The sequence below is a fragment of the Furipterus horrens genome, unplaced genomic scaffold (assembly GCF_987537825.1).
Source record: "Furipterus horrens unplaced genomic scaffold, mFurHor1.1.pri manual_scaffold_5, whole genome shotgun sequence".
Classification (NCBI taxonomy): Eukaryota; Metazoa; Chordata; class Mammalia; order Chiroptera; family Furipteridae; genus Furipterus; species Furipterus horrens.
In genome coordinates this window covers 122,464,543-122,483,892 of record NW_028327175.1, presented here as the reverse complement: position 1 = coordinate 122,483,892, position 19,350 = coordinate 122,464,543, and the positions used below count along the sequence as shown (strand labels likewise).

The 19,350-nt window shown below is 50.5% G+C and overlaps 1 protein-coding gene across 2 annotated transcripts in view; it reads left to right on the top strand.

Moving 5' to 3' along the window:
- The first annotated feature begins 2,778 nt into the window (after positions 1 to 2,778).
- STX1B (syntaxin 1B) overlaps positions 2,779 to 19,350 on the top strand; it is a 24,659-nt gene continuing 8,087 nt past the window's right edge. The window contains exons 1-7 of one of the 2 annotated variants that reach the window (XM_090277643.1): positions 2,779 to 3,063; positions 12,089 to 12,163; positions 12,349 to 12,448; positions 12,538 to 12,612; positions 15,030 to 15,103; positions 15,491 to 15,599; positions 15,789 to 15,862. In XM_090277643.1, the coding sequence (XP_090133769.1) occupies positions 3,034 to 3,063; positions 12,089 to 12,163; positions 12,349 to 12,448; positions 12,538 to 12,612; positions 15,030 to 15,103; positions 15,491 to 15,599; positions 15,789 to 15,862 (537 nt within the window). In that variant the 5' untranslated portion in view covers positions 2,779 to 3,033. The remainder of the gene's footprint in view (positions 3,064 to 12,088; positions 12,164 to 12,348; positions 12,449 to 12,537; positions 12,613 to 15,029; positions 15,104 to 15,490; positions 15,600 to 15,788; positions 15,863 to 19,350) is intronic. The other variant, XM_090277644.1, reaches the window with a different exon arrangement.

Genomic DNA, 19,350 nt, shown 5'->3' with positions numbered 1-19,350 from the left:
ATTGGGTAGACTTCAAGTGATCATAGATGTGGTGAGTTCAAAATCACTGAACAATGAGAGGAATTACCATTATTGTTGCATCGTGTGTTGTGTGTCTGTGTCCATCTTTAGAAACGTAGTCAGATTTGAGTTGCGCACCTTCCACTCATACATTAATTTAACAAGTGTGCATTTATTGAGCACATACTATGTGCCAGCTGTCATAGTGACACTGGAGAACCAACAATAAGTAAAACAAACAAAAATCTCAACCTCTGCCCTGGCTGGTGTGGCTTGGTTGATTAGAGTGTCTCCCTGTACTTGGGGGTTCAATTCCCAGTCAGGGCACACACGTAGGTTGTAGATTCGATCCCCGGTTGGGGTGCATATTGGAGGCAACTAGTGGATGTGTATCTCTCACATCTATGTCTCTCTTTCTCTCTCTTCCTCCCTCTCTCTCTCAAATCAATAAACATATATTTTTCTTAATGTAAAAATCCCCACCTTCATGGAGCTTATTTTCTTTGTCTTTATGCCTGGGTAAAGGTGTGAGGAAATACGGCATTCACTTACTCGTTTAGTCATTTAGGTTTTTAGTGAACATCCACTTTGTACCTGCCCTTGTGTTGGTTGCTGGGGAGAAGCAGACATGAGTCAGACCCAGTCTGGTCTAGTGGGGAAGTAGACCCAGCCCACACCTCAGAAAATTGTCTGCCTGGACTGCCGGGAGAAGCCTGAACTGGGTCTTGGAAATGACCATCAGAGAAGGGGTGAAACAATGTACCAGGCAGAGGAAAGGCACATTGAAAGACTCCAAGGTGTTTGGGATCCGTAATTTTTTAGTGTGGTTAAGGCCTCAGGTTCGTGGCACAGGGAAGGTCGTGGTAGGAGAGATGAGGTGATGGTGGTGTGATTCAAATGCCAGAGCAGCTACTGAGTGTAATCAGGGGCAGTAGGGACATGGAGTTATTGGTGCAGGGGACTGATATTATCACATTGGTTTGGGGGACAATCACACTGGCAGTTGGGGAGAAAGATGGACACGAAAGAAAGGGGCCACAGGTGGAAAGACCAGATAAGAGGCTTTTCTGATGGCCCAGGTGAAAGCAGATGAGGGCCTAGACTGACCCAAGGCGGTGGGGATGGAGAGGACCCAAGAGGCAGCTCTGGATTTGGCCATTGAGGGAGAAGCTATAACATTGTGGTTTTATAAGAATGGGCTTTATAATTTAAAAATGCAAGTGAGAACCTGAGCTCTACCCTTTACTAACCTTGTGAACTTGGATTCATTATTTAACCATTCTAAACCTCAGATTCCTGACCTGTACACTCCAGACAATAGCAGTAGCTGCTATGAAATTGGGAGGATCATGTAGACTGCTCAGCATTGCACCTGGGACATGTTGGATGCTCATGGATAAGGGAAGGTGCTAAGAACAGCTCTCTGTTGGCTTTGAGTGTCAGGGTGGATGGAGGGGCCTCTACAGTTGTGGCAGTTCCAACATCAAAGCCTTGGCCTCACTCACTAGATTATGGATCTACTTATATCTCCGATCACATCTTTTGTTGCTGTGCCCTTGGCACTCTGCTCAGTGCTCAGGCTCATAGTAGGTGCTGCCTTTGAGTTGCTGACATGTCGATACAGCTGAACCTGGGGAGGTGAGAGGGTAAAGAAAGAAGAGAACCTGGCACTGGGCCCAGGGAACCCTGCTGTTGAGGGGCTGTGGGGAAAGGGAGGAGTCTGTAAGGAGCTGGGAAACAACAGCCAGAGGTGGGTTTTTTGGGGGGTGGGGTGGGGTGGGGGGGTAGAGACAGGTGGCAGATTGGGAACCAAGGAGGGGAGGCATTAAAGAAGAGAACGGTCATCAGAGTCATATGTCCCTGAAAGGCCTGACAAATGGTTGATGGATTCGATATCAAAGAGGTCACTGGGTACTTGGCAAAAACAGGTTCAAGACCTGTTGGGGGCCAAAACCCATTGCAGGAGTGGAGTTGATGTGATTCTAAGACATGGAGATAGGGAGGGGAGAGGTGGGCATCAAGGAGCAGGATGCAGGGTACTTGGATGGTCAGGGGTACCAGAATTCCCCTCCCAATAGGGATGAATTTCCATTTTAAGTTAGAACTATCTAAAGATATAGGCCAGGAGTTCTGGTTAGGTAGTGAGCATCCTGTCCCTAGGGGTAGACAAGCAGAGCTCTGAGACACCCTGTTGCCCAGGGACTCCACTTAAAGTTGGGAAAGCTGTTCAAAACACATGACCCTTGTCCTTCTCAGCTAAGCGTGGCTTCCTTGCATCACAAAAGCCACCTAGAGGGTCAGTCTTGCTATTTCTAGTGTCCAAAGAGCCTCCTGAAGGAACACGTGCGCGCGCGTGCGCGCACACATACACACACACACAGAGGTGGTTGGGCACAGGCTCACACAGATGCTCCTACAGACAAAACATAAAATTTATCTGTATCTCCTGGTGTCAAGGGATTCACAGCACCTCTCCTAGGGTATTCATTCTCTTACCCCCTCTTGCTACCGTTCCACCCCCAACCGCAGCATCTCTGTGCCTCCTGGCCGCATCTCCTCTGTCGGTCTCCACAGATCCCCCTGTTTCTCCGGCTCTGCCCTTACCCACCCCCTCCAGGACTCTTCAGTTCTCCTCTCCCTGGGTCCCCATCCCCCGGACTACAACCCCCAGGCGCCCCCAGACCCGGGTGCTGCGCATGCCCCCTGCTCTCCGCCACCTCCCGGTCCCCCCCTCCCTCCCTTCCTCTTTTCCTCCCTCCACCCCCCTCCCCCGCGCCTCGGCTCCCGCATCCCTCCATCCAAGCCTGTGCCGCAGCCGCATCGCCACCGCAGCCCCAGCAGAGCCCAGCCTGGTCCAGGCCCCTGCCCCTGCTCAGCTCTCTGCCTGCCGCCCCCGGCCCCGCCCCCGACCGCGGCGCCTCCCGCAGCGGCGCTGCCCCCCAGCGCCCTCAGACCCCGGCCTCCAGCACCGAGGCAGGAGGTAGGAACAGCAGCAGAGACAGGAGGACGAGGCGGAGGAGGAGCCGTCGCAGGATGAAGGATCGGACTCAGGAGCTGCGGAGTGTAAGCTTGGGGGTGGGGAAAATGTGGGGAGGGACCCCAGTATTTCAAGAGCGCGTGGGGGTGGAGTGGGGCAGGCGCTGGGATGTGGGGGCAAATGATGACTGGAGGTTGGTGGCAGGGGCACCACAATATCTGGAGGCACCTAATGTTCTCCAATGAACCTGCATTTTGGAGACAGTGGCTGTTAGGGGGTGGAAGCTGGTAAGACACAAGGGGCAGGAGAGATCTCAGGGGTCTTGGACACCCCACATGCCCAGGAGGCCTCCAGGGTCTAATCTGGAGATGGGAAAGAGTGAATGTCAAGAAGGAATTAGAGATGCTGTCAGCCCCAGGCTGAGTCTAGTGGGACCCAGAAATGGGGGATGATGTGGGAAGGACACAGGTTGGGACTGAGATGCCAGCACCTGGCAGTGAATGAAGTGTGTGTGTGTGTGTGTGTGTGTGTGTGTGTTGCTTTCCATGGGAAGAAGGGGGCACCACAGACACAAGGATGGAAAGGGCTGCTTCAGGAGACAGCTGGAGGGCCAGGGCCTGAGGTGGGGTGACCCCAGAGGTTGGAGGTGGGGTTGCAGAGAAGAGGAGGAAGTTTCAGGCACAAGGCCACGGAATTGGGTTGTATGACGGACTGTGCTCTGCGAGGGGAACAGGGGTATCCTGACAGTCAGGCGGGCGGATGTGGGTCCCTGCTCTGCAGGCCTGAAGGGGCCAGGCTCCAGGAGTCTGGCCAGGCAGTAAGTTGTGTTTGGGTGACAGGAGGAGGAAGGTGGCACTGGTGTCTGCAGCGAAGGCTGCCATTTGGAGCGGCTGGGGAGTGGGAGCTTGATGAGAATGGTTTCTTTGGTGGGGAGAGTACTGGCGGATTTGGAGAAATGACCTGGGGCTCCAAGGAGGCAGAGCTGACAACTTGCTGTGTGCTCAGTCAGGGCTTGTGGTGTTATGTTAATAAAGTACTAGCCCAGCCTACCTACTCCATTTGACAGATCAGGAAACTGGGGTTCAAAGATGGGTAGGAACTTGCCCAAGGTCACCAAGCAAGAGGGTGGGAGAATCAGACTGGGGTCTGGGTTTTCTGTCTGCCAAGTAGACATGTATCTGCTTTTTTGGACTTTGAAAGAGAAGTCTCAGTATGGGGTAGGGTGGGTGTAAAAAAACTGTCTTTGGAGAGCCCCTGGATTTTGGAGTGAGGAACCAGGTTACTACTGAAAGACAAGGGGACGGGGCTGGGAGGCAATTGATTGTTGTCTCCAGGGAAGGTGGGAAGGGAGGAGGAACTGGTAGTTGAGGGAGGGAATTTTGAAGATTTATTTCTGTATTAAACTTACTGAATAGGCATCAGGACAATGACAATAATAAAAATAACCAACATTTATGTGCCAGACACTGTTCTAAGTGTTTTATTACCATTAACTTATTTTGATTGTCACAGCAACTCTAGGAGGCCAGAAGTAGTCTTATTCCAACTTATAGATAAGGAAACTGAGGCCCAGGGAGGTTAAGGAGCTTGACCAAACCCACGTAGCTAATAAAGGGCAGCCAGGCAGGCCGGCTCCATTGGTGCTCTAAACTCCCCTTCTCTCCAGATACAGTCTTCATTCAAAGCAGGTTGCCGTCTATAATCTTTTAGACCTTCACCCATGTCATGGAAAGGTAGGTGGACTGAGAGACTACCTCATTTTATAGTTGAGGAAACTAAAGCCCAGAATGGTTAGATAACTCGTCCAAGGTCACTCACACAACTAGCAAATGGAGTTTACATTTGAACCCAGATCCCCTTCTGACAAGACTAGCTATGACTCCCAAACCCAGAGAAATGGAAAGTGCATTGGGGTGAGATGGTGCAATTGTGGTGTGATTAGAGAGGGAGGGAGGAAGGGAAAAGGGATGGAGGAGGAGGCAGGGGATGGGAGTCTTCATCTGAGTGGGTCAGGGGACCCTGCCCAAAGGTGAGGATTCCTGTCTGCTGGGGCTTTTGGAGGCAGCCAGGTGGAAGAGGTGGGAAAAGTGGTGTGGAGGGGAAAGGGGGCTGGGCGAGTGCTGGTGGCACTGGTGTTAGTCACAGCTCTGGGAAATTGGAGGTTTGGGAGGGGTGGGTGGGAGGAAAGAAGCTGCCAGATGCTAGGAGTGCTGAGGGTCTCCCTGCAAGAGTGAAGAGCAGGGGGGCTGGAAAGTAGGAGAGACTGGGCAGGGCCCTCTAAGAGGCTGAAAGGGATGGGGTCGGGGGCACTGGTGGGAGGGAATGTCATCCCAGGGGGCCTAATTGTCTTTCCAGCAGTACTTTAGAGTTCCCAAAGGGTTCTCAGATATGTTTATCACATAGCTGTTAAGGGCACAGTTTTGGGAGTTACACCATCTGGGTTCAAATCCTAGTAGCTTTGCTACTTCCTGTGTGTCCTTGGGTAAATTGCTTAACCTCTCTGATCCTCAGTTTCTTCACTTTGCAGAGTTATCCTAAGGGCTGAAATTAGTTACCATACAAAAAGTACCTAGAAGAAGGCATGGTGACCAGCAATGCTCTATGAGAGTTTGTTATTCTATAGCTGACTTATTTCTCCTGAACTCCTGAGATGGGCTGAATGTGACCCTAATTTATTTTAGAGTAAATTGAGGGCCATAGGGGTAACCTGAATTGCTCAAGGTCACACAGCTGTTATGACAGGCTCAGGGTCAAACCATAGTTTTCTGTTTCCAGTTCATCAGTCACTTTTGGTTGGGAGCTGGGAGGTGCTAGGCTGGAGTGGAGCATGAGGTCAGAGTTAGTCAGCTGGATTGGTGTCCCAAGATCCAAGGACTGGGGCCAGGAATAGGGGCCAAGAGGAGAAGAGGGGGAGCAAGTGAGGTAAAAGGGTTGGTGGGAGAGAGAAAGCACAAGGAGACTCCTTGTGGGCTAGAGCCTGTGAGGTGGCTGTGGAGTGGGAAGGCAGGGGACTAAGGAAATGCGGAGACTGGGAAATGGGGAAAGGGGAGGCCTGCGGTGAGAGAGGCTTGACTCTGAGGCCTGGTGGGAAATGGGGACTGTTACAGGACAAGTGCTGTGCCCTGAGGGCAGGGACTGAGTCAGATGTGTAACACGCAGGTATGGCCCGGCACAGTGGGTGCTTTAAAAAGGCAGACTTAAAATAACAAGTGAAGAGTGGCCCAGTTTGTACAAGAGGGGGCGAGGTCCAGAGAACCCTGGGTGACATACTAGTACGGCCAGCTGCACTGGGCTTGTTTCTGCTTTTCAGATGCAGCCAGTTCACCCCTGCTTTTGAGGACCTTTGCACTCGTTCCCTTCCCTCTGCCCAGAATGCTAGTCCCTCTGTTTTGAATGTTATCCCCTCTGCCTGGAACACTCTTCCCTCTGCCTTAAATTCTGTGTCCCCCAGATTGTGGCACAGCTGACTCCTTCAGGACTTAGCTCAAGTGTCAAGCCCCAGAAAAGGCCTCCCTGACCATCCTGCGTAAAGCCACTCCTGTTGCTTGTTTCTCTCAGTCACTTCTCCTGGTTTATTTAGCACAATCTGAAATTGTCATATTCATTTTTCATTGCCTGTCTCCCTCCACTGGAATGTCACCTCTTTGGAGGCAGGACCTTCGTCCTGTATCGTTCAACGCTTTTCTCAGCAGCACCTCAAAGAGAACTTGGCACAGATCATACATACTTGTTATGTGAATGAATGACTCAGTGAGGCAGAGGGAGGTTGAGGAAGGGAGTAAGTAGTAAGGCAGGGAAAGTGGAGGAGAGAGGCTGGGGTGGGAGGGCAATGCTGGATACTGGGAGGAAGAGAGGCCCAGGTCAGGGAGACAGGTGGATGGAAGGGGATTACAGTGGAGACAAGCTGCTGTCTCTAGAACAAGTGATGCTTGCATCCCTGAGGAGCACATGTGAGCACATGTATGTACATGGGCCCATGTGTGTTCACACACACACTGTGACTTTTCTATTACCCAAGTCCTGGCTCTTTTCCTCCTCTGTTTTAGTCACCCTCTCACCATCTGTCTCTGATCACTGACTTGCTGGCTCACATTGTCCCTCTCCTCCTTCGATCTATGCATCTGTCTGTGTTATCTCTTGCCACTACCATACAAAGGGCCCTTGTCGCTGATGGGGAAGGAGCCTTTGGGTATGACTACGCCTATTCCTAAGGCAGTTCCAGAAGATACCTGGGACCTCTTCTGTCTCTCATTGAATCCTCTCAAGTGCTGGAGGAGTTGTGGGCAGTAAAGAGCAGAGTGCCTGGGTTCAAATCCAGGCACCTCCCTATCAACACCCATCAGCTGTATAACCTTGGGCAAGTTACTTAATCCCACTATGCCTCAATTCCCTCATTTGTCGAATGGGAATAAGGATAGTATCTACCTCATGGAATGGTTGTAAGGATTAAACAAGAAATTCAAAGCAATTATAATAGGGCCCAACTCATTCTTATCTTCTTCATTTTGCACATGAGGAAACAGGCTTAAATTGTCCATACAGTGGATCAGGCATTTGATCATCTTCCAGGTAGTCTCATTTTCCCATAGTTGACTTTATTTTAGGCTGGCCAACTTCTTCCAGAAAGAGAGGCTGTGCCCATTATTAAACACATATGCCTCAGAGCAATGAGGGCCCTTGATGAGCACCTTTACCAGCCCACCCATTTCCCAGCCAAACTGGGGCCCAGAGAGGGGTTGAGAGTCTCTTAGGGTCACACAGCAAGTTACATGGAGCCTCAAATGCCTGTCTTCCTGTGTGAGCTCTTCCAGCAGCCAGGCACCTCTTGCTGCTTTTCTGTCTTGGCCACACGAGTTCAACAGTAGTGAGGACACAGCAGAATGGACTCTGAGGCCGAGAATAGAAGGATGGAGGGGAAAGAACCTGGGATTTAGCACCGGACAGGTCAGGTCCCACCTCTGGCCTTATTTGCTGTGAACCCTTAGACAGGCCAGACGACTTTTTCTTCTTTTTTCTTTTAAAGATTTTATTTATTTATTTTTAGAGGGAGGGAAAGGGAAGGAGAAAGAGGGGGAGAGAAACATTGATGTGTGATAGATACATGTGTGGTTGCCTCTCACACGCCTCAACTGGGGACCTGGCCCAAAACCCAGGCATGTGCCCTGACTGGGAATCGAACGTGCGACCCTTTGGTTTGTAAGCAGGCACTCAATCCAATGAGCCACACCAGCCAGGGCCTAGACAACTGCTCTGAGCCTGTTTCCTCATCTGTAAAATGGGAGGGGAAGGGAGTATTACTCCCTCATTGAGCATTAATTCTCTTTCTGGAAGCATGAAGCATTTTTCCTGCCTGGGTTCATGCCCCCCCGCCCCATTTGGGGTAGATATCATTGCCATTCATCAGGCTGAGACTCAGAGGGGAGAAGTCATATGTGGCCTTCTAGCTGCTGACTTGGATGAGTTCTTTAGCCTCTCTGTGCCTCAGTTTCTCCATCTATAAAAGGGAGATATAATAATATCTACCCCAGGGGGTCATGCATAAGAATTAAATGGATAAATATATGCAGAATGCATAGAATGGTATCCATAACATGCTATGTAAATGTTTGCCATAACTCTAATTATGTTGGTCAATGATCCTGATAGTTTTTTTTTAAACATTTTATTTACTTAATTATTTTTATTTTAAAATTTTAAAAATTTTATTGTTGTTCAGTTACAGTTGTCCCAGTTTTTCCCCTATTCTCCCCTGCCCTGCCCCTATCCCCACCCCCTACTCCCATTCCCACAATCAATCCCCACCCTGTTGTTCATGTCCATGGGTCCTTTATATTTGTTCCTTGAATGGACCCTTCCCCTTCTTTCCCGTTATCCCCCTCCCCCCTCCCCTCTGGTCACTGGCAGCCTGTTCCTTGTTTCCATGTCACTGGTTCTGTTTTGTTCGTTTGTTTGTTTTGTTCATTAGGTTCCACTCATAGGTGAGATCATATGGTATTTGTCTTTCTATTTATTTATTTTTAGAAAGAGGGGAAGGGAGGAAAAAAGAGAGGGAGAGCAACATCAATCAGTTGCCTCTTGCACACCCCCAACAGGGGCCTTAGCCCGAAACTCAAGCATGTTCCCTGACTGGGAATCGGACCAGTGACCTTTTGGTCTGTGGGATGATGCCCACTGAGCCAGAGCAGTCAGGGCCCTTGTAGAATTTTAATGAAGATTAAATGAGATAACAAAATGGTAAGGTCTATGCAGAAATGCTATTAAATGATAATATTTTGCCAGGATTTCAGGTCACAGAGCCTCACCCAGACTGGGCCTTAGCAGGAGCTACCTGAGAGGGAAAATAGCTGGTGGCAGATTTGCTGGAAAGAAGTGGTCTGGTGTCCAGACTTAAGAGGGGCTGTGTGGAGGCATGCTTTACATGCCTGTCATCTCCCTGCTCCTTTTAGCCTGGGTGCTCTCAGGAAAGTCACTTTTCTTCTGACCTCCTATTCCCTCATCTGTGAAATGGGGACAATGATATTTGTTTAGCTCCGCCTTTCTCATCAAGGCTATAGTGGTGAGGATCAGAAGGGATTATAGGTGCCCTGGCTGGGTTACTCAGTAGGTTGGAACATCGTCCCCTGCACCAGAAAGGTTGTGGGTTCGATCTCTGGTCAGGGCACGTACCTAAGGTTGCAGGTTCAATCCTCGGTCGGGGCATGTACAGGAGGCAACAGATCGATGTTTCTCTCTCTCTCCCTCTCTCTCTCTCTTTCCCTCCCTTCCTCTCTCTCTAAAATCAATGGGCATGTCCTTGGGTGAGAAATGAAAAAAAAAGGCGTGGGGATTATAGATGCAAAAGTGGTTGTGAACTGTAGAAGATTGTTAACACTCGGCTCTTTGTAATTGTTACACCAAATAGGTCCTACTTGGGTCCTCTACCTTTCTTCCTGTCTCAAGGACAGGTGCCTCAGAGCAGAATCTAAGAAACCGGTTCTGGGAATAACAGGAGAGAAGGATATTAGACTTTAGGAAGTCTAAAGTCAGCATGGGGAAGGGAAAGAGAGAATAAGAAAGTGAGAGGCCTCATGACCTGTGGGCAACAGGGCTGAGTTTTGTACTTGAAGGCAGAGAAGGCGCAGAGGACGGGCTTTTGGTGCCAGGGGAAGGAGTCCTCTGGGGGCAGCTGGCTTTTTGAGGACAGAGCATCATGGAAGGCCGGTAGGTCCTCAGAGATGAGCAGAGCATCCCAGAGTCTCTATAAAGACCAAGGTTTATCAAGGTAGTCCCGGGTCAGGTGGAGGCTTGAGAAGCCAGAAGTCCCATCAGAGTCCCCAAGCCCTATCTGGTGCCACCCCTACTTCTGGGGCAGCTGTGGGCAGAGATGGAGGAGCCTCCCTTTCCCGATGGATATTTGGAATTGTCTGGAAATTACATGTAAATGCCGAAAACACTTTCTGATGTGGTGTGGGGCCCAGTGTCTGTGGAGAGAATTCCTGGAGTCTTCGGGCAGGGCTGGGGCAGTAAGCTGGGGTGACTTTAAGAGTGTCCGACTGGGCCTTCTCTGGGCTTTCGAGTTCTTTCCAATGCTGCTGGGGCTCTGCTGATTCCAAGTCCACTTGGCTGTCTATATAGCATCTAGGTTCCATCTGGCTCTGTCTAGGTTTGATCTGAGCTGTCAAGGATCTGTTTGTGCCAAGTCTGGTTTGATCTGACCTGTCTGGTTTCTGCCAGGCCCTGTGTGCGATCTGCTTGGACCCTGTTGAGGTTCCATGTGAACTCTTGTCTTTAGATCCCAACTGGCTATGCCCCAGGTAGACACTTCCTGAATTCTGTTGGGATTTCATTCAGGTTCTAGTACTTAGATTCTGTCTGAGTTTTGGTTAGATTCTTTCTGGAAATCAGGGTGAGCTCTGTTTAAATTTCCATTGGAGCTGATTGGGCTCCAGATGTAATTAAACTTGAAGGACTCAGCTTTTGGCCTCAGATTTCTGTCCCAAGCGGAGAAGTCTTGACTCAGGGGTGTGTAGCAGTGGGGGCCCTCCCTGCCCCTCTCTCCTTTTCCCAGCTCCAAACGAGTGTCCAGACCTGAGGCTCTGAGAGGCCGGGAGAACTGGCTCAGAGGGCCCTTGTGAATGCCCCCAGGGTGCGGGTGGCCAGCTGTGTCCACACTATCAGCATGCAGCTTTGCTGTGGGTCTGTGTGCGGGTGAACGTCAGCATGTCAGTGCTTCTCTGTGTGGGTGCCCATTGATCCGTCTCTCCATGTGCCTTGTGTGTCAGCCCTTCTGTCTGTGTCCCTGGTCTGTCTCTTGGTGGAGGTGTGGGTGGGTAAATCCCTTTGTGTCTCTGAGCCCTGAGGGTGGAGGGCTGAGCCGTTGCAGGTTGCAACTAGGAAATCCAAGCAAGTGAGAGTAGGTAGGTGTGAAGTTGGAAAAGGCTAGAAGAAAGCAAGTGAATACGCTGAGGAGAGTCAGAGTCAGAGGGGGCAGCGAGGGACAGAGCAAGCTGAGGGGGTACAGGTGGGCAAGAGGAGAAAGACACAAGGAGTAAGGGAGATCAGGGTGCTGCTTGTGCCTTCTCCAGCTCTTATTAGGTCTGACTTGCTCAACCTGACACTGCCCAGAGCTGGCAGTAAATTGACCTTGCATAGGGGATGTGGCTGGAGGGGAAGAGGAGGGGAGCAAAGTGAGGCCTGGGCTGGTGTGGCTAGGGGATGGTGGAGAGGGTCAGGCTCCTGGGACTCTTTTCCAGACCCCTTCCCAGAGCCCAGAGCCAGTTATTGCAGGCTGATGTTTAGCTCATTGTTACAATATTGAAATAGTTCCGTACTGGTTGGTTAATAGCAGCTGTCCTGAGCACCACCTGCCTCCAGGGTGACTGCATTCACAGGGCCACATCCACTACCGAAAGGGTGACTTTTGCTAATTCCCTCCAAGGTGTCTTTTGGGCTATCAGCTTCCTGGCTTCCGGTACTCTGTTCCACAAGATAGCCAATGTTCATTCTGACTACCTGGGGTCTTTGCCATGTATCCTGCATATGACCCCTCCCAAGACCCCTGCTCTGAGCCTAGAGCTGGGAGCAGCAGGACCAGGGTGGGGGCTGCTCGTGATCTCCACCTTTGCCTCCCAGGCAAAAGACAGCGATGATGAGGAGGAGGTGGTCCATGTGGATCGGGATCACTTCATGGATGAGTTCTTTGAACAGGTAACTGAGCCTCCAGTACCCCAGCCAGCAACTCCTCCTCCATCCCCCACTCTCTACCCTTACACCCCTTGCCCCTTTACCAGTCCCTCTGGATCTGGCCTATTTCCCTGAACCCTGACTGAGCCCTGTGGATGACCTTGTCTGGCCTGAAGACTTGACTGGGTCTAGCCAATTTGCTGCCCCAGGTGGAAGAGATCCGGGGCTGCATTGAAAAGCTGTCAGAGGATGTGGAGCAAGTGAAAAAACAGCACAGTGCCATCCTGGCCGCCCCCAACCCAGACGAGAGTGAGTGCTGCTGCGGGCGGCTGTGGGCTGGGGGGAGATGAGGGCTGGGTTCCACCCAGACTTACTACCCACCCTGACCACCTCCTCAGAGACCAAACAGGAGCTGGAGGACCTCACTGCAGACATCAAGAAGACGGCCAACAAGGTTCGGTCCAAATTGAAAGGTGAGGAATGCAATCCCCTGACTAGGGAGAAAAAGAGTCTGGCCTCCCAGTGGACCACACAGGAATGTCTACAAACTTCCAGGAGCCAGATTCTTAAACAATGAGAAAGCACAAAGCCCTAGTTTTCCTTCTTGCTCCAGATTCTTTGGAGAAAGATACACGACAGGGAAACGAGGGAGAGGAGGCTGTCTGTCCAAATTACAAAGGAGCTCTGCTGGTTCCATCAGCATGAAGGTCCGTCCGAAAAATATAGTCTTCCAAGTGGCTTTAGTTTCATTAAGGCCTCATGTCTCCAGAACAGGTGCTAGGCATAGTGCTAAGCACCCAGAAGGTGGGTTAAGCAAATGCTTCTGAATTGGTATCCTCGGCTCAGGACAGATTGGACTGTGTGGCTGACATCAGGGGCTGGCAAGCTTTCAGGAGGGACTTGCCAAATGCTCATGCATTTGCTCTAATTTAAGGACTTGGGTGCTGCTAATAACCACATTCCCCCAAAGAACTGTGGGTTGGGAACCTCCTTGTCTGCTGGTGCCAGGGGAATAGTAGTGTTACCATGATGCTAATTCGTATGCTCATGGTAATTCAGCAACAGAAAACATTTTCCAAGCATCTCCTCTGTCCAAGCCACATTACTAGGCTTTGGGGAAAAGGAATCATGACAGATGCCTGGGCCTGTGTGCTCTGACCTTGGTCCAGGAAGATGAGAACAGAGACCTGATGCCCTCCTGGACTCTATAGGAGGCCATGTGTCAGCCTCTAGTGCTGATCTGAAGAAACAAACCTTTTGCTCTCAGGAGAGTGTGCTAGCAAGGAAAATGACCTAAACTGGGAGCACATTAAGTGCAAATCCAGGCAGAAGGAGTCCAACTTACATCATCAGCTCATTCTGGACAAGTACCGTACCCTCAGCTGGCTTTTTGGGGGGGGCGGGGGGCAGCAGAATCCTTTTTTTCCCAAATGAAATCTTACAAAGAATCCAATATGCACAGCACATAAAAGTCAGGCTGTTCTGGCTGAACTGGGACTGGGAGGCCCAGTGCCTCGCCTTCTGTCCCGTCAACAGCCCCTGACCTGACATTCCTTCTCAGAAGCAGGTTCCATGGAATACAGTTTTTAAATCCCTGGGCTCAGTTATTTCTTTGGGCCCATCAAGCTCTGACCTTAATATTCTCTATTAGATCATGAGGAGGGCTCTGTGGTTTAGGGGTTCAGGAATAGATCAAGAAAGAAACTAGGAAAAGTTGCAATAGCATAGAGAAACTGATCTTCCAGATCTCCAGAAAAAGAGAGAAAATTATCTTCTTCTCTATCTTCCTCCAGCTACGTGGTGGCACGAGCTAAGGTTTCTGTGTGACTTTGAGTTGTTTTACCCATGTGAACCTCAGTTTCTAGTCTGAAACATGGACTATTATCACTGAACTCCCAGGATTGTTGTAAGAAGTCAGTGAGACCATGTAATGTGAAGAACCCTGAAATGGGTTCTCCATCTGGGCCAGAGATTCGACACCCTGGGTGTATGTTCCTGTGCTTTTTCTGTGGCAGCTGGGGCCAAAGCTGCCACTCAGTCACTGCCCTACATTGCTGCCAGGGAGCATTGGGGTGCCATCCAGCCCCATACCGCCTCTGCTGCCAGCAGAACAGAGAGGTGATGTTCTCAGGAATGGCCTGGAGGCCGTTCCAGGTCTGAGAAGACCTGGTGGTGATTAATTCCTGCTGAATTTCCTGAGCACAGTATATCTTACCACAAGCTCTTTTTTAGAAAATCTGAATAAGTGTCAGGAGTGCATGATCCAGAAGCAGATAACACAGTCAATCTGTGCGCTTTTCCAGAACATCCTTTAGAAGTGGGAATTCCTGGGAACAGGGATCATCTTGAAGGGCAGGGGGAGAGCGACTTTTTCTGTTGGAACATCCATCCATTCACCCTAGTATTTTCCAAGAAAAGGGCGGCCACTAGAACCTGACCCACCTGGAAATGCCTGCCTTCCACCAGAAGAATGGCAGGGTAGGTTCCTGCTCCTTTCCAGAGGATGTAGAAAGTAGAGTTCCCTGCACACAAGGGGCCTTCACAGTGGACTGGGCCCACACTCCCTCGAGGGATTGGGTCTTGGGCTGCAGTTACAGCTATGGGACTTTCCAAGACCCAAGCCTCCGACAGAACAAATAGCCCCCTTCTGTCTGGTTACTCACGGACCCTCAGTCTCCCTCCTTCCTGCCTTCCTGGCCCCCTCAAACGTCTGTCCCTTTACGGCCTCCTGCCCCTCACCCTGGATCCTTTACTGTCTGCTCTCGCCACGGGTGTGACATCTCTTCACAGGCCTGGGGCCTGTCTCGGGGTGTCGGCCCTTCACACCTCCTGGACCCCCGCCCCACACGCCCCGGGTCTCCCGCCGGTCAATGCATCCTCTCTCCCGCAGCGATCGAGCAAAGCATTGAACAGGAGGAGGGGCTGAATCGTTCCTCCGCGGACCTGCGAATCCGCAAGACCCAGGTAGGAGGCGGCAGCCAAGCTGGAGCGGGACCTGGACGGAGCCGGGGGTGGGGGGGGTTGGGGGGATTGGGGGGAATCCGGTTGGTTGGTGATGGGCGGGCCAGACCGGAGCTCGAGTGAGGGGCGTGGCCAAGGGTGGGGATTTGGGTGGGGTTATAGCTGAGGGCGTGTACAGACCGCAGCTTGGTGCCCTGGATCCTGACGCTGCTGGTTTTGGCGTACGGCAGGGAAACAGGCGCTGGAAGACTGTGCACTTGGGGTGGGAGTGAATGGGGGTGGGGTGGGATCGGGGAGCGATCACCCCTTCTCTCCACTCCACCCCTGCACAAACGACTCACCCCTGTGGTCTCTGTTCACTGTCTCCTGATGTATGTACCCTGACCCCAGCACTCCACACTCTCCCGGAAGTTCGTGGAAGTAATGACCGAATATAACGCGACCCAGTCCAAGTACCGGGACCGTTGCAAGGATCGGATCCAGCGGCAGCTGGAGATCAGTGCGTGTGCCTCCCCTCCAAACTCCTCAGGCCTGCCCAAGTCCCTTTCCAGGCCCTTCCTCTCCATGGAAGGGGCGTCTGGCCTAAGACTTGGTGGAAGGGTGGTCTCCCGGGGTCCCTGCCCCACCCCACTGCCTCATGCCCCTAGGTTGGCTCAGTCCCTGAGCATGGAATCCTTCCTTCCCACAGCCGGGAGGACCACAACCAACGAGGAACTGGAAGACATGCTGGAGAGCGGGAAGTTGGCCATCTTCACCGATGATGTGAGCCGCGTGTGGGGCTGGGCTCTGTTTTTGGAAAGCATTTCCCTCTCCTCCCCAAGCTTAGGTTAAACTCAAGGTCCTAAGTCCACCCTGGAAAAAGTGGCATCGGAAAACCTGGCTCTGGAACTGGGGAATTCCATGGGGCAGAGCAGGAAGCCACCCGCATAAGCGGCAAGAAGTCGTGTTCTAGCACTGCTTTAAGCACTTTATGTATTTACGTTTACCTACTAACCTCATTTAATCCTCACCACAACCCTCTGCGGGAGCCACTTTCACAGATGAGGAGCCTTTGCGCAGAGGTTAAATAACTTGCTGAGGTCATACAGCTGGAGACAAAGCCAGTATTTGAATCCACAGTCTAGGTTCAGAGTCAGAACTCTTCCGTACTAAGGTAACCTTACTGAAGCAGGTTATTTCACCCAATGACTAAGTTCCCTGTCTTTTGAAGGTTTTTTAAAAACCCTGTTTTAATTTTGCACCATGTCCTGTTCTTTCATTTTATATGTGAATGGATGGGCTTTCCCCAGCTGTAGTTCTTCTTTCTCTTCGTTAAAATTTATCCTGGCCTGCCTAGTCCTGTCTCTCTATTTATGCTTCTGGTGGTAGAATGGCTCTGGTTAAGGTTTCTAGACCAGGATTAAAGTATGTTCAGTGACTGTATAGCATATGGTTACTTAGATAGCTGGTATTTGTTAAATTAGCTTTGAGCAAATTGATTGTGGGCAGTTAGCCTAGAGGTGTCTAAAACAGCTCTGCCCAGGCTGTCTGTCTGTCTGTCTGTGAAAGGAGGGAACCTGGTGACTTGTTCTAAGGAGGCAGAGCTGACCCCTGCCAATTAACCCATTACACTGCAGAATGGTTTGTACCTTGCTTGAGGGCTGTGCAAGATGCAGACAAGCCCTAAAGTCATGGTTAAAATTAACTTCTAGAGTCAGGGAAGGCTTCCTGGGACGTGGCATTGAGTTGTGCCTTAAGAGGCAAGGAGTATTTGACTTGGGGAGATGGGCAAAGGACACTCTAGACAAAGGGAACAGATTGGACAAAGACAGGGAAAGGGGACTACTTGCCAGACAGCCACGGGATGATTTTGGCTTTTATGTAGGAGATGAGGGCAGAAAGGGACCCTGGCCTTGACTGCTAAGGTAAAGGTGTGTAGCCTGTGGGTAATGGGGAGCCCTGGCCAGTGGCTTAATGTGGTCTGAATAGTCAGTACTCTGGGAAGTGAGTGGCCTGGCTCAGGTCAGGCATTTGTGGGGCGGGGGTGAATCTAATCGTGGGTTGGAGTCTCTCTTCCACTGACTCTTTTTATTTTTTATGCTTTATTGTTTATGCTATTACAGTTGTCCCAATTTCTTTTCCCTTTGTTCCCCTCCACCCAGTGACCTCCCTCCCTCCAGTTGTCCCCCCGCCTTAGTCCATGTCCATTGGTTGTGCATATAGTTTTTCTCAACATCTTCCTATCTACTCCACCCCTTCCTACTATGCTTCTTAATTCCTGTACCATCTCCCTCCCTTTCCCCCCTTCCCTCTCCCCACTGACTTCTCCCCAAAATGTTCCCCAAAGCTATAATTCTTTTCCCACTCTTGTTGCCTACTTAGTCTGCCTTTGTTTCAATTCCCTAGCTTCTGTTGTTGGTTGTTGTGATACAGTTTTCATTTTAATGTTCATAGTTTTGATCCTCCTTCTCCTAAACAAGTCCCTTTAACATTTCATATAACAGTGGTTTGGATCTGATGAACTCCTTCAGTTTTACTTTGTCCTGGAAGCACTTTCTCTGCCCTTCTATTCTGAATGACAGTTTCGCTGGATAGAGTAATCATGGTTGTAGGTTTTTGATTTTCATTACTTTGAATATTTCTTGCCAGTCCCTTCTTGCCTGCAAAGTTTCTTTTGAGAAATCAGCTGATAGTCTTATTGGGACCCCTTTGTATGTAATTCTATTCTTTTCTCTTGCTGCTTTAAAGATTCTCTCTTTAGCCTTAATTTTTGACATTTTGATTATAATATGTCTTGGTGTGGTCCTCCCTGGGTCCAGTTTATTTGGAACTCTGTGCTTCCTGGACCTGTAAGTCTATTTCCTTCCCCAAGTTAGGGAAGTTCTGCTTCATTATCTTTTCACATAATTTTTCAATTTCTAGTTCTTCTTCTTCACCTTCTGGCAGCCCTATGATTTGGATATTGGCCTGCTTATAGCTGTCCAACCAGTTTCTGAGCCTCTCCTCATATTCCTCACTTCTTGTTTCCTCTTTCTGCACTGGTTGACTGTTTGTTCCTTCCCTATGTTCTGATTTGTTGATTTGATCCCTGGTTTTCTTGTCCTCACCACTAGTTTCGTATGTGTTTTTGTTCATTTCAGCAGGACTAGCCTTCATTCCTTCCCCATCTTAAGATCTACTGTTAGGTCTGTAAGCATTTTTATAACCAAAGCTCTGAACTGTGCCTCAGAAAGATTTCCTATCTGCTGCTTTGTTAGATTAGATATTTGCTGTCTGGTCAGCTGCGTCACCGGGATCTCTATGATGATCTGTGCCATCCTGACCATTTTGTGTTACCTTTGCTTCATGGGCAGGGCTATCAAACCTCCTATGCTATAGGGGGCGGAGCCCCGTGCACTCGTCACAGGCGGGTGACCCGTCTCACCATGCTGTGGTGTTTTCTGTAGGGGGTGGGGGTCCAAGATGGATTCCTACCACTCACTCTCTGCTGAGAGACCAGGAGCCTCCTCCTCTGTCCCACCCCCTCCGGGCCTCACAGTCCAAGGCAATGGGGTCTGCCTTCCCTTGCTTTGGAATCGCAAGCTGACAGGTCTGGTCTGCAGCCAGGGGTGCTCCCCAGGCGCTTCTCACCTCCCCCTGAATACAGGTGTCTGTGCTTACCGCTGTCCTGCCTCTGTCACTGCTGCTATCACGGGCAGCACAGCTTGAACTCTTCTCCCTGGCTTCGCCCCTCCTACCTGTCTGGACGAGCACCACTTCTTTATAACTTCATACATTGGACTTCCATTTATTTTCTGGAACTTCTGGTTGTTTCTGGTTTTGAGGTAGTTGTATTCCTTCTTAGTTGTGGAGGGAGATGCAGCATGTCTGTTTACGCCTCCATCTTGGCCGGAAGTCACACAATTCTTTTCCACTGACTCTTGAGGCTGCAGTGCACTCCTTTATTATTTCTCCTCCATCTCATGTCATGGGGGCTCCAGGGAACTTGTGGGCACCCTGCCTTCTCATCTGGGTCCCCTTCTCTGCCTGCTACTCTCTCTCTGCTGTGTCTTCTTCCATTTCCCTATTGCCTTTGACCAGACAGGAGCCACCATGCTGGTGAGGGGCCCTGGACCCCTGTCTCTCCTCCTGGGGCTTCCCTGGTGTGTGTGATAGAGGCAGCCCTGGGCTAAGCTAAGGAGGTGGGCTAGGGACAAGTTTCACTTCTGGTAATTTAACAATCTTGTCTTTAATGCTCCCTGTGTGCCAGGTACTATTCTGATCAGTGGATA